Source organism: Rhynchophorus ferrugineus, unplaced genomic scaffold (genome assembly GCF_030347505.1).
Source record: "Rhynchophorus ferrugineus isolate W39M unplaced genomic scaffold, kcgeb_rfMv2 rfM1, whole genome shotgun sequence".
Classification (NCBI taxonomy): domain Eukaryota; kingdom Metazoa; phylum Arthropoda; class Insecta; order Coleoptera; family Curculionidae; genus Rhynchophorus; species Rhynchophorus ferrugineus.
This window is the reverse complement of record NW_027472580.1, coordinates 13,990,763-14,005,139: the sequence shown is the minus strand read 5'-3', so window position 1 is coordinate 14,005,139 and position 14,377 is coordinate 13,990,763. Positions and strand designations below refer to the sequence as shown.

At 29.5% G+C, this 14,377-nt stretch overlaps 1 protein-coding gene and 1 long non-coding RNA gene across 3 annotated transcripts in view; one reads left to right on the top strand and one right to left on the bottom strand.

The window, feature by feature from the left end:
• LOC143204583 (uncharacterized) overlaps positions 1-14,377 on the bottom strand; it is a 74,639-nt gene that overhangs the window by 9,546 nt on the left and 50,716 nt on the right. For both annotated transcript variants that reach the window (XM_076417249.1, XM_076417259.1), the window contains exons 3-4: positions 13,538-13,799; positions 11,643-11,696 (exon numbers count right to left, since the gene is read on the bottom strand). In XM_076417249.1, coding sequence (XP_076273364.1) covers positions 11,643-11,696; positions 13,538-13,799 — 316 coding nt within the window. The remainder of the gene's footprint in view (positions 1-11,642; positions 11,697-13,537; positions 13,800-14,377) is intronic.
• On the top strand, positions 341-3,229 carry LOC143204611 (uncharacterized). Its single transcript, XR_013007646.1, has 4 exons — positions 341-1,369; positions 1,423-1,634; positions 1,720-2,292; positions 2,383-3,229. It is a non-coding gene; the product is annotated as an uncharacterized LOC143204611 (long non-coding RNA).

Here is a 14,377-nt window from a genome sequence, read left to right as displayed (position 1 = left end):
TGTTTTGTTACTCGTTAAATATAAATTAAATGTTTATGTGTTATGTAATATACTCTTTTTTTAAACAAGCCTGAAAGAATATACATTATACAATATTTATATGCATAAATATTTGTGTAATATTAATTATAATTAGTATTAAAATATTAATTTATTAATATATAAATATGTGTGTAAACTAGATATACAATTTTTAATTATGTTGATTAGGCCTATAGTAGATAACACTACATAAAAAACGTATCTATAGTCTATCCAAATTTTTTTGTACATACGTGTGTATAAGTTTTTTAATGTACTGATTGCAGCAATTTGTAAATTCGTTTTAGAATCAGACAATATTTTCCTTCTCATTTTATTCTAGTTAAAAAGAGACACAATGCTGTCTGGTAAGTTCGAACGCGTAAACGAACTAGCCTGTCAAAGTCGTCAAAGCGTATGCAAAATTATTTAAAACAATTATCTTATCACTTAACCTTATCACTAAGAGGTTATAAACCGGCAACTGTTATTTTAATGCTTTACTTCTTTTAATACATTTTAAATCCGTACTTATTGTTACTCTGATTGAAAATTTCCAAGCTAGATAGAATAAATTGCGTCTCTAGTTAGTTACTTTGAAAAGCAACGAGATAATGGAGGCCCCCTCTTGCCAGTAAAATTCGTCAGAAAGGTAAGCATTTTTACTGTTAATTATTAATTTGCTGCGGTTTTTCTTGAAAATATCTCTTTGCGTGTTGCAGCTACGTAATATTAGTATGGACACGGTCATTGAAATATTTCTAAAAATGAAAAATATGATGCTAAATTCACCGAAAAAATATGTCCTCATAAAAAGCGGGTGACAAATCAAGATCAGCTTGATCTTAGCTCTATCAGAGATTAAATATATGAAATGTATAAAAACAGTGAGTAGTTTATCAATACAAACATAATTTAATACAATTATTTCAAAGAAAACTGTTAGTCTGAAATGTATCGAAAAGGTCTAATGGAACTTCCGGATATCACTTTTAAAAGAATATAATTTGTAAAAACATGTAATAAAATGAAGGAAGACTTATCATATTAATTTATGTATTTAGATGACACATGGATATTTCTCAATGGGATATACCCAATATACCCAACGGTCACTCAGGGCAAGATGATAATAAAAATAATGTAAGATAACAAAAGTTGATGGAAGAAGGTAAACGCTGGAATAGCAATTGATTAGGTTTCATAGTTATAACATTTTTTAATAATTTAACGCAGATATAGTGTACTTCATGTTGGAAATATGAATGGTCAGTAACACTTTCGGTTTGGATGAATTCTGAATATGATATTTACAATTTCTAAGACAGTATGATGAGCATGGAAATAAGTAAAGGTAAGAATATAATTAATATATGGTAACTGTAGGAAATCTAATTGTAGAGTGTGGAAAATTTATGTGTTCAGAATATACATGACCATTTGGTTAAAATGAGAGAAGAGAAAGAATACTAATTATTTTGCAGATATGGCAAATGCATTAGGGAAAGTGCAGTGGATTAAATTTAGTTTTAGACTAAGGAGAAATACAGTGAAATCAAAATTTTTTTACAAGGAAACATTGTACCGAAGAAAACAAGAACTAAGCGTAAAAGGTAAATATACTCTAAAATGAGTGTAAAATATATTAGTTGTATATAAAAAACATTATTTTTGTTTTCATTTTTGTATTTTATTTAGTTTAGAAATTTGTTGCCAAAGCTAAACTGAACTAAAACTCAGTGTCGATACAGCAACGTTGCGATGTCTTGATGTCACAAATTTAGATGACGTATGTACAAAAAAACTTTGTATAGACTACATAATTCTGTCTCATAGATGGTGTGGAACAGAGTTCAATGGAAATATAATAAAACAATTTTACGGACGCATTATAAAGTTGGAATATGGTAGTCAATGTATTGAATTAACAGGGATACTTGTTGATATTTATTATTCATTATGCATGGATTAAGTTGATTTCTGACTAGCTATCTGGAGTAATAAAAGCGGAGGTCCCCTTTATAATGATTTCTTTTCAGCAAATTGCCGGGCAATATGTTTTTGCCATTTCCATCCAGTTCATAGTTGTCAGGCAACATGATTCGGCCTGTACGTTCGGCATAATTAAATTTATTGATTTCAGGTCAGACGAAAAGACCGAAAAGAAAAATAGGACGGAAAGAGACACACAAAAACAATTTGGGATCGGGAGCAATGTCTTTCCGCAATGGTAAATAAAAAACAATCTTTTTTTTGGCGAAATTGGAAAGGGTAATAGATGAGTTGTCAAGATCCTATTTACTCGTTTCAGTGTTATGACGACGACTTAATAAATTGCTTTTTTTCTTCATATTTTTCCAGGTTCGACTAAACGACATGTGTGCCTTAAGGGATTACTAACAAAATAAAAATTGGATTTCAAATGAAAATTACCGATATGGGAGCTTGTTGTCACAGATGAACGGACGTTAATTGAATTTTTTTTGTGTTACTATTTTGGAAGTATCTATTGTTTCTAGAACACATTTATTGACGTAGACTAAAATAATCTATTCATGTAGGTTATTACTGATTCGGGAGAACACATTTTTGGAAGTTTTTATTGCTGCTAAACAAACGTCATTCTTTTAGAAATATGAGAAAAAGATGAATAGAATTTGATTTTACATCTTGGAATGAGAGACAATATTTACATTAATGTATATTGTTCTAATATGTTTTTTAATCAATGTCTTTTAAAGTGAAAAAATGATTAGAATACATGCAAAAACCTAATGTTTTATTACAACATATTATATTGTTTACTATATTTTATTTATTCATAATTTTAGAATTTATATTTTTACAATATTCATATCTATCATATCAAATCATTTCATGATGTCATAATTTTTTTGTAGTTTGTAACTTGAGTTGAGTAGTATTGTATATTAATATTCATTAAATTAAAATCTTATTTCAGTTTTAGGTAAACAAAACTTACCTAACCCTTCAATATCAATCTTAAGAGGCCAATGAGTCCATACCAAATAAATATGAATTTAAACAAGTAACACATTCTATATGAAATGTTTATTTTTACTCCATATAAATGTACTTCATGTCTACGTAATATCGTATAAAAAACCACGTTTTCATCTCGGATATTACTATCATAAACAGGACTAACTCATTTTACTTTCCTCAAATTTATATGTAGTAGAATTGAGGGCATCGCATTTTGATAAAGGAACTGTGAAAACTTAAAAATGAGTAAGGTAATTTACCTCAAATTAAACAGAAGGAGATCTAAATACATGCTAACTGAACTTTTGTGGTACTCACTTATAATTTAGTATTAAAATAACTTTAGTTCCAACAAGATAGCACAATTTGCCATGTTTAATTCTAAAAAACCGTTTTTTATGCATTCACTTTCGTTACTGTGTTATCAATTGTTTTGGAGCTTTTGGATTCTTTTTTCTGTTCTGTTTTTAATGTTGAAATAGACAGTAGACAATAGACAAACAGATTCAAGCAGTCATCAATGTGCCAAGATAGCTGCGGCAACCATTTTTCTTGATACTGTTTAAGGCTTATATAATTCTAAAATAATGGTTATATTTTATTTTACTAATTCACTTATTTATTTTAAAAAATCGACTAAGCTGGCAGATGATCGGAATAATAAAAACTACAAAACAAATTACGAGAAGGCAAGAAGGGAAGATCTCTTTCTGTTGGTTTTGCAAGATTTATTGGGAGTCTTTCAGTGGGCAAGTGTGTACAGTCAGTTAAAAGACACAGTCAGAGATATCCTTTTATGAAATCGAGATAGCAGTTGGTACATTTCTGTCTAAACCGAATTTTACAAAATTTGTATCTAAAAAACCACACCAGTAGCATTCACCGAACACTACACCTTTCGGTTATTATTTGTTTTAATTTTAATAAATATAACCGAAGATATGTCGATTCTTCGTTAATTTCAAAACCCACTTCGATTTTCCTATATGGAACTCAAATATTGTCGACAAATTGGATGGAAGAATAGAACTGGCTAGCGACGTAAAATACTTTGAAAAATAGTAATGACGTATAGAATTTTTTGCCCCAATAAAGATTTCATCAGAAAGATCGAACAAAAGATAAAAACGAAATGTCGACGAGAGACAAAAAGATCTATCATAAAATTTTTACTTTAAAAGTTTCCAGGTGTTACTTGGAGTTCGAAAACTTCATACTTCTTTATTTTACCAAAAAATACTTAAAGTCGTAAGAGCTTCTAAGAAAGTTCACTTGTTTATTTCCTTTTATTTGTTCGAGACTTTCGCACCTTATACTATATTTGCGAAAGCGAATATATGTGTTGTTTAATAAGTTTTTTGATCTAAAAGGGATGGTGATTTTATGATTGTCGTTTAATTTTTTGATCGGTTTTCGCATTTTCGATTAACTAAGAGAAATTAAGTAGAAATTTGTCATATCCTTAGACAGTTTAATTAATATTTTGGTTGAAGTTAAAGATCTGGTGTGATGTGTGAAGCTCTAAAAGATGCAGTTTTATATATTATTAAGATTTATCAATCACAATGATTTTTAACCTAAAAAAATTAAGAGGAGACCTGTATTTGATATTTCATTGGAATATCTTCAAACTAGTAAGATAATCAATGTTAAGGTAACCTTTTCTATATAAGTCGGATATAAAAAGTTACAAGAAAATACTTGGTTTGAAGGAAACAATAATCATTAAAACAACGCATTCTTTCACAGAGATAAAAAACAATCGTAAAAATCAATGAATTAAAGCACGAATCTACACTATTCGTTAGTTTCCTTTGACTTATGAATATTCTTCTATCTTGAAAAAAATAATATATCTTTCTTGCAACAGGTATTAAATCAAAATATTATAAAATAATAATAATAACAGATATTTATAAAATCAGTTTGAATATTCAAATAATTACCATAAATCACCAAAAATGGAGAAGTGTTTTTAACAAATTTGGTGTGGTGTATACTACTAATTTTCAGTAAAAAAATTATAAACATTAACCGCAAACAATTTCATCACTTTGTATATAGAAGAAATATTTTAAAAATTCAATTTCAAAAATGTTTAAACCTTATATTTATTTTTTTGATGTTATCTACTAAGAATTACATTATTTTCCTTTAAATCTGCGTGCTTTAGAAACAATAATGATCCCTGAAAATCTATTATGTAACAGAAAAATACCTTCATTATAGTCCCCTTAAATTTAACTTTAATTAGTCAAGATAAATAAAGATCACGGTTCGCCGTACATTTTCTCTTCTCTCTGAATTTTCAACAGCATCGATCGATCAAGTTCCGTTTTAATTGTAAATTGAGAGTATATATAGCGAACTCTTCGACTGACTGTTGGTAAATTATTCAGAGCTTTTAATTACTACCAGAACTAATTATTATTTTTCATGCGATCCATAAAATTCTAAATAAGCATTTTATATTATATCATGTATTATTTATCCCCTGGAATTGATAATATTTTCCTTGGGGTTTTTCCACGAAAAGCAATCATCATGTTGACATGTGAAAAAGGCTGAAAAGTCCCGGCGTTTTTTGATGTTATCTACTAAGAATTACACTATTTTCGTTTAAATCTGCGTCCTTTAGAGACAATAATGAACCCTGAAAATCTATTATGTAACAGAAAAATACCTTCATTATAGTCCCCTTAAATTTAACTTTAATTAGTCAAGATAAATAAAGATCACGGTTCGCCGTACATTTTCTCTTCTCTCTGAATTTTCAACAGCATCGATCGATCAAGTTCCGTTTTAATTGTAAATTGAGAGTATATATAGCGAACTCTTCGACTGACTGTTGGTAAATTATTCAGAGCTTTTAATTACTACTAGAACTAATTATTATTTTTCATGCGATCCATAAAATTCTAAATAAGCATTTTATATTATATCATGTATTATTTATCCTGTCGTAACAAAGCAAACGCTTTTTGTTAAAGTCGAAATTGATTTTATTCATCAACGTAATCTCCATCAAGAGCCACACACTCATTTCAGCGCCGCTCTAATATTTCAATACCACTTTTGCAGGTGCTGTTCACTCAGATGACGATCGTCTTGATTTCGGAGTGAAGTAATTGGAACCATGTTTCATCCATTGTCGCATATCGACAGAAAAATTTCGGTTTGTTACGTTTAAACATGACCAAACACTGTTCAGAATAACCAACACGTTCTTGTTTTTGATCAGCAGTGGGCAAATTAGATGCTCATGAAATATAAAACCAACACGTTCTTCATACCTTTACGATGTTAGCTAAATTATACAACTGCATTGTTTGATCGTTCAAAACGATTTTGTGGATTTTTTTATGCTTTCTAGTCTTACCATCCCATTTGGATGTCCACTGTGTTCTGCATCATGAAAACCGACGTTTTATTATTGTTTTTGATGAAATGGAGTCCTTATAACACTTTTCAAGTCATTGTTCGCTTGAACGGTATTTTTTTCCAGCCAACAAGCAGTATAAAATTAAAACACGAAATTGTTTTTGATTCATTGTTTTGAAAATAACTAGTAGTGTCACTCTTACACAATAACTCACAAATTATGAATAGAATATCATGACATCTTAACAGCTTTCTTTTGAAGGTTAGTACTAACTGAAAAGGCGATGAATGCAATAATACCAGCACCATCTATATGTTAAGCCCGGAACATTTCAGCCCATGTGTTAGGTGCGAAATGGTAATAGAAAATTACGGAGAATATAACTTTTGCTTTTGATCGAACCAGGCAGATATTTTTATTGCTTAATAAAAACATTATTGTTCCTACTATATTTAATTTTGATGTATATCTGGCTTTAGTATTTATTATTTTTTTGCATGAAATTTTATAACTTTATTGCTCGTCAATTCTCATCTCATCTCATCCACTTTTCTTTTCTACAGTGTATAGTTTATGAGCAGTTATAATTTTTAATATATTTTTTGGTGTGTTAAAATATTAAAAATATATTTATGAGATTAGCAAATCTATAACATTGATTTTGATTTTGGTAAGTAAACATTAATAAGGAAATATATTATTGATATATTTAATAATTTAAACAAATACTTCAACAGCCATAATTAGTTTTAGTTAAAATCTTTCTAGTTTCTTCTCTGTTATTGTCATTAAGTTTAGAGGTCTCTTAGGGTGCTTGCATGTATTTTAATCAGCAATAGCTATCCAGTGTACATAGAATGTTCAAAATTGCCTTTCGGTTATTCAATGGTTTTGTGGTTTGATTCGAAAAAATCTGCTGCCGAGGTTCATGAAACATATTTAAAAACTTATAGTGATGCTGTTCCATCATATTCAAGTAGTCGGTTTTAATGATTTAAAAGTGACGAAGTGATTATTTTTATTTTATAATTTCATATATAAATATATTTTATAAACTTTATTATCGCAATAAATAAAATTAGTCGAGGATTCTTCCCCCATTTCCGTTTTATTTATGGGGGGCAATTATTGCGACGGCGAAACCCCACGAAGCCTCATATAACAATCGACTTTTATTTAGTTGTTCAGTTAGTCTCCTCCCGTTGTTTTTATGTACCTCAATAAAACTTCCAACACAGCAATCAGCAATCGATAATGTTCCATTTTGTTTGTGAATGCCCGCTGTGATATAATAAAAGCTTTCCGTCGTTATCGTCTCGTTTTGTACTAATTATTATTTAATATCGAGTTGTTGAGGATTATTTTTACTGATACAAAAACGGTCTGTATTCATTAAGTATTATCTATTGTTTTTAGTTATATGAAACAATGGAAGCCAATAAGATAATAGGTGTTTTCTTTTCACAATATTTAAACAACACTAGAATATCACTGATCAATATTTCGTCTTAATTTGCATTTATGGTGAAAATATTAAGCAAAATAAATAGAGCCAAGTTAAGTCAGAATGTTGTGCTTGGAAAATAAATGGAAGAAGTGCAGAAATGTAATAGGAATACTTTTGATTGGAAAATTACGGTGCAGCTAACAGAGTTTTCGTTATTTGTTTAAAAGAACTTCGTGAACGCTACGTTACAAACTCCAATAACTACTAGTTTCTTGTTTTTAACTTTTATTTAAAAGTTGTTGCTTGTCTTGCCTAGTAAATCAATAAAATTATATTCACAAAGAAATTGTTCGTTCAGTTATCAGGAAATAATTATCTGAAATGAAATGAACAGTTGAAGTTGTAGTAGAAAGGAACCCATTAGTTTTGCGTGAAATTGAGGGCTTTTCTTCGAATAACCATAAAATATGAACGAAAAAGAAGTTGAAAATATCTTCGAATTCGAATTTTAGTATACTTATAACACTGAAGATTATATGGAAGGTATTTTTATTATTTATTTCTCCTTGACAAGGGCCTTATTATTATTATTAAAACATTATGGCTTTTCAAGGCTTTTCTAAACCTTTTCAGGCGCCGCGTCCACTATAGTGGACACGATTTTTCATACAGCTCAATTACATTGGTACAGTTAACGACTTCTCTGATCATTTTATTGAAGATCCTCTCAACATTATGTATGAGACGCATGTTTCATAGTATATGATCGTAACTGAGCACACGATTGATCAAATTATTGACACAGGATAAGTAACTGAATCAATCGAACATTTGCAATATAATGTGACGTACATTCAACACACGATCGATATTTTTATATTAATTTATTGAGATGGACTTGATTAATTTTGATTTTAGGGCAAGATGACTTCGAGAGAAATATTTTTAACTGACAATTACTGTAAATACTTGAAAATAATGATTAGTCAGATACAGAACTATTATACTGTGATGATGGGTGGGAATCGGAAAATGTTTACAAAAAGCTGGTCGATTCTGGATGAATGATTATTTTCTTTACGTATTAGATATGAAAAAAGTTTATTCTTGTAGTATGTAGATCAATAATCAGATGAAAACAAACAAAAGGAATCAAAACAACTTGTGAGAACGTGTATATCTCTTATGCTGTTCCTTTTTTTCAGTTTTATCACATGACAATGGAGATATAGGAACAGCAATAGACGGGGGAGAACCTAAATAAGAAGAATAATAGATACCAAAAAAAAAGGAAAAATTGGAGAAACAAACAGGTTTTATGCAAAATATATCTCACTAACCAAAAGTGTCTTAGAGATGCAACCTATGAAACACGGAAAATAAAATGGGTTGTACCAGTTGAAAAGAAGTAGTCGATCTCCCAGAACCATATGTCGTATATTGCCGAGATTTGTTGGGCAGTTGCCATACTCATTATAAAATCTGAAACTGAAAAAATGAAGCTGGACGTTGTAAACTGGAAGCCTGTAGCAAAAAAACATATTTTTTTCATCCAATGTAATATACGCAAGGACAGAAACTGTTTTATTAATTTTCATAATAAATAGCTTGGTTGATTAAGTTTTTTGCTTTACTCTTGCTGTTGACTCCACAAGCCTGGACTGATTTTGTCCATTAGAATGGACATAATTTTTTTTGGAAAAAATACAACTTACGTTTATTTTTTCTATACCAAAAATCTCTAAAAATGTTATAAAACACGACTACTGTTAAAAAAAAATCCAAAACGTTAAAGGATTTGGCCCCGAAAGGGTTAAGGAATTTTTTTCCATACTTTAACCAAGACCGTGTTCGCTTAATAAGTGATCTATTTTTCATCACCAGTTATCAGCCACTTTAGAAATTTCTTGTATTTTGTTCGCCATGGTGATCTGCATCAGAACAATAAAACACTGTTGTCCATCGTCTAGACTGTTTATTATATTTATAATACGAGAGCTTTTCTACGTAAGAACGTAGCTCCCATCTCTCTACATAAATCTATTGTCAACTTGTAGCTATCATGTATTATTTTAGAGACAGATTTGAGAAACTTTGAGCATGTTCCTTAAAGCCTTGCTCTGAAATGAGTCGATTCATACATAGGAATTCAATATTGGTTTATCAGTTTATGAGGTTATTCTTGTTTAACTAATGTGGCACTCATACATTAAGGTTCTTATAGTATCCAACCTTTTCCTAATGGCTCCAAATGATATTTGTGGCAATTTTTAGTTTCTAGACTATAAAAATTAGGCTAAGGCTATTGCATCAATTGATCTTCCGGAGCACCGTACATTTTTAACATCGAAATTATCGGAACCGGATAGTCGAAACCAACTTGAAACAATCCTACTGTCAGATTGTCATATTTGTAATCTGCCTCAATGGTAATCAAAAAGATTATCTTTGACTCACTTTATTGTCCTGATTTTCCACCGATTTCTGTCAAAACTATTTAATAATAGATATGGTGTCTACTACGATAATATGAACCTTTTAAATAATCTGATCTTTGTTATCATCATCAATCCATAGACCATTCGGGGAGTGTCTACTTATCAACTAATATGCAGCTCTTGATGTTTCAAGACTTAATAACATTCTGTACCAAATCTCACTAGAGTTGGCGATTAGCCGCAAACATTTTGGAGACGCTTACTGCGTACTCAAAAAGTCGATTTCGACACAGAAGTCAGCGAAAACTATGTCTATTCTTCTAGTCTGGTCTATTCTATGTCAAATTCTCTGTCTATGTGTGTCTCTGTGTTCTCTTTAATTTTAGCAAAAATATGTAGAATTCACCTTAAGCATCACATTTGGAAGCCCTCAATCAAGCGGTTGTCACACTATAACAATTCCGTAGCCATATAGGAGGTAATATTTTCTCTCTTTCACAGACGCTAACTTAGAGAAACGAAAGCTGCGGCAGCCTGGCCAAATTATTCATTGTTGATTATTCATTGCAAATACTTTTATTTGCTATAACTGGATCCCGTTTACATTCACTATAGCAATCAATTCGTCAGTTGTTAATACACTGGCCTTTTCTTCATTAATTCTCAAACCAGAAGGATGGAAGCACCAATATCTGTATTATTGAATATTGCACCAGCGAAAATGATGAAAGAGCTCAATGTATGTTGATGTCAATGTTGAAGTTTTGCGTATTTTTTACGATGTATTGTAGTACGTATGGAATATGAATAAACACATCAATTTATTAACAATAATCTTCAGATCAATACAGGCAAATATAGCATCATGGATAGAAAAAGGATACGGATCAAGATCATAAATAGTAGTATTTGATATTGGACATATATTCTACCTAAATGTTGCAATGTTTCTTTTAAAAACAATATATAAATAATTAATTCATTTTAATTTTGCTTAAATGTGTTAATCTGTAATCAATGGGACTATTTAGTAAAAAATAATTATATATTTATATATATAATATACAAATTTATTTCAGGAACTTTAATAATATATTATTGTTTTAAAATATTAACCTTTATACTATAAAAATACGGCTTTTTTAAACTAAGCTCAACGAAATAGTTAGAATGTGAATCGAGCCAATATATTAACGTGATTAAAGACCTTTAAAATATTGACGTTTAGAAATTCGGGAAGATTATTAACGTTAATTAGAAGTTGTACAAGACGAAGCTAGTGTTTAATGATTATGTTATGTTCTATATTGATATAAATAATAACAAAAATGTTAAAATTACTTCTTACCTCATTTGCTTATTGGTGTCACGTCTTCTTCTACGGTCATTACTACCATAAAATCTAAAAAATGTAAAAATATTTAACAATACATTAAAAATAATAAATCACTGAATAAACGAAGAATTTGTGTTATGTTTACTTGTGATAGATTATCTGCTAAAAGCTGTATAAATTATTCATTATATTCTAAAGGTGAGACTTTACATTCCATATTACAAAAATATATTTGTGTTGTCACATCTCGAATTTTGAGACATTCATAAAAATTTTTGAAAAAACTTATAACAAATTCAATAAAACGGAAAAATTCGTGTCAGCACTTTTTATTATGTTACTCTGAACTTTATTATTCTAACATCAATATTGATATAACATATATATTTTAATATATACGTAAAATACTTTGATGGAATATTCAATGTAAATTGTCTAGAGCAGTCAATTTTATTAAATATTAAGTAATAATAATGTTAATAATGAATTAATTAATTATTTTATAGAATATGAACCATCTAACGTTATATCTTAATTTTTTATTTGAATTTTCTCACTTAATACCTTTTGAGTTCTTGGAAAATCAAAAAGAAAGTTTTCTAATAACATAATATTCATGAATTGATATTTTTTTATTGCAATTTGTTTCAGCTTTAATTGTTTTTAACACTAAAATTTATTTTTTCACGTTAATGTATGTTTGGCGAATTTTATGGTATTATCTAAAATTTAACTTGCTTCTTTGATCTTATAATGAATATTGACCTTTTCCTCAAAGTTCTATAGTTTATAATTATATATTATATATATTTGTGCAACAGCGTATTATTTTCGTGTGTTATGATACAAAATTCATTTTTGTACAAATTCATTTTCAATTTAGAGAAAATACATCTTTGATTTGACACTAAAGCTCTTAAGATATAAAGTTTGATCTGCAACATTTTTAGATGCTTTTGATACAGTTTGGTGTGACGGTAAAAAATAAGATTAAAACGCTACTCTCTGGCCAGCATTCAAACATTTTAGAGTCATATATAACCAACCAGCATTCCAGAGTCAAATAAGAAGAAACTCATTACAACTTGAAGAAATTAAGAGCAGGTATACAACAAGGAAATGTATTTGGACCAGTGCTTTATATGATGTATAGTCAGAAATGTTGGACAGAAAAATGGAGCATCAAAATGAATCAGTGCATGTTGATATTACCAATAGAAGAAGCAAGAACAAGGCAGTGTATATAGAAATACAATCAAATATATTAGATTGGCCCTTAGTGTTAAGTTCAGGTCGAAGCCACATGTTAAAATTTATTTGAAGTACTCAAGATGTACAAGTACAAGTACAAAAATTTACTGGTTATTGGGTAGATATTCAGCCCTGTCAGTATATAATAAAATTTTGCTATAGCAATAAGTCTTGAAACCAATGTGAACTTGTGGTTTTTAACTGTGGGGTTGTACCAACAAAAGCAATTGAAATACCATAAAAAGATTTCAAAACTAGGTCTTTTTCCATGCCTCAGGGTACTGAAGGGTTACAAAGGACTATGCTCAAAGATATAGGTTAGAGACAGGGTCCAATAGCATGTCAATATTGAGGTTTTCCAGCTCCTAGATAATGATGGTGAAGTCAGAAGTTTAAGTGATTCAGTGTACATTACGTGTGTGTTTATCGTAGAACAAGTACTTAGTAATTTTAAAACCGTAGCAAATTAGTATAAAAATAAATAACTTATTAATGTTAATTTACTAGATTGCTATAATAAACAATTTGAAATACTCTTAATAATCGTAGCTTGTCTCTATGAAATGCTCTGAGAATATTACAGAATTAATTAATAATATAGAATTAATCAAGACAATATTCTAAATTATTGTATTAAAGACATAATTAGATTATACCTGAACTGGCTGTACGGTTCCCTGTAGGCTTCATTTTTCAGGACGGCGTTCTCCAAAGCTTCATCCAATTTATCCTTGTTTGTTCCGTACCGATACCCTTTCTCGTATTCGGCGATGGTCTTGTCGTCCAGCGGCATATTGGGCGAATTGAACAAGCCCGATTGCAGGCTGTCCATATTGAAATCGGAGTTGGAGTAGAATTGGTCCGCGTCCCATTCAGGCAAACTGGATAATTCGGGATCGGTCGTCTTCAGATTTGTGCCTGCAAATTGGATAAATCGATTTAAGATGGTGTTTTACTAAGTTTTCGGTACGTCTTACAGAATTTACTGAAAAATATTTTTAAAAAGTAGTCAGTTAAACAAATAATATAGGTTTTTTTCATTTTTAGTTTTAGTATTTCTCTCAAATAATTTTTAAATACAATATCAGAATTGTATAATAGAAAAGAAATCGATTTAAGATGGTGTTTTGCTAAGTTTTAGTAAAGTCTTACAGAATGTACAGAAAAATACTTTTAAAAAGTAGTCAGTTAAGTAAATAAAAGAAATTTTTTTCATTAGTTTTGGTATTTGTCTCAAACATATTATCAAATTCAATATCAGAATTGTATAATGGAAAAGAAATCGATTTAAGATGGTGTTTTGCTAAGTTTTAGGAAAGTCTTACAGAATTTACAGAAAAATATTTTTAAAAAGTAGTCAGTTAAGTAAATAAAATAAGTTTTTTCATTAGTTTTTGTATTTGTCTCAAACATATTATCAAATTCAATATCAGAATTGTATAATAGAAAAGATTTTTCAAACGTTGTTGAGATCCTTTCTCCCTTGTTAAATAGGG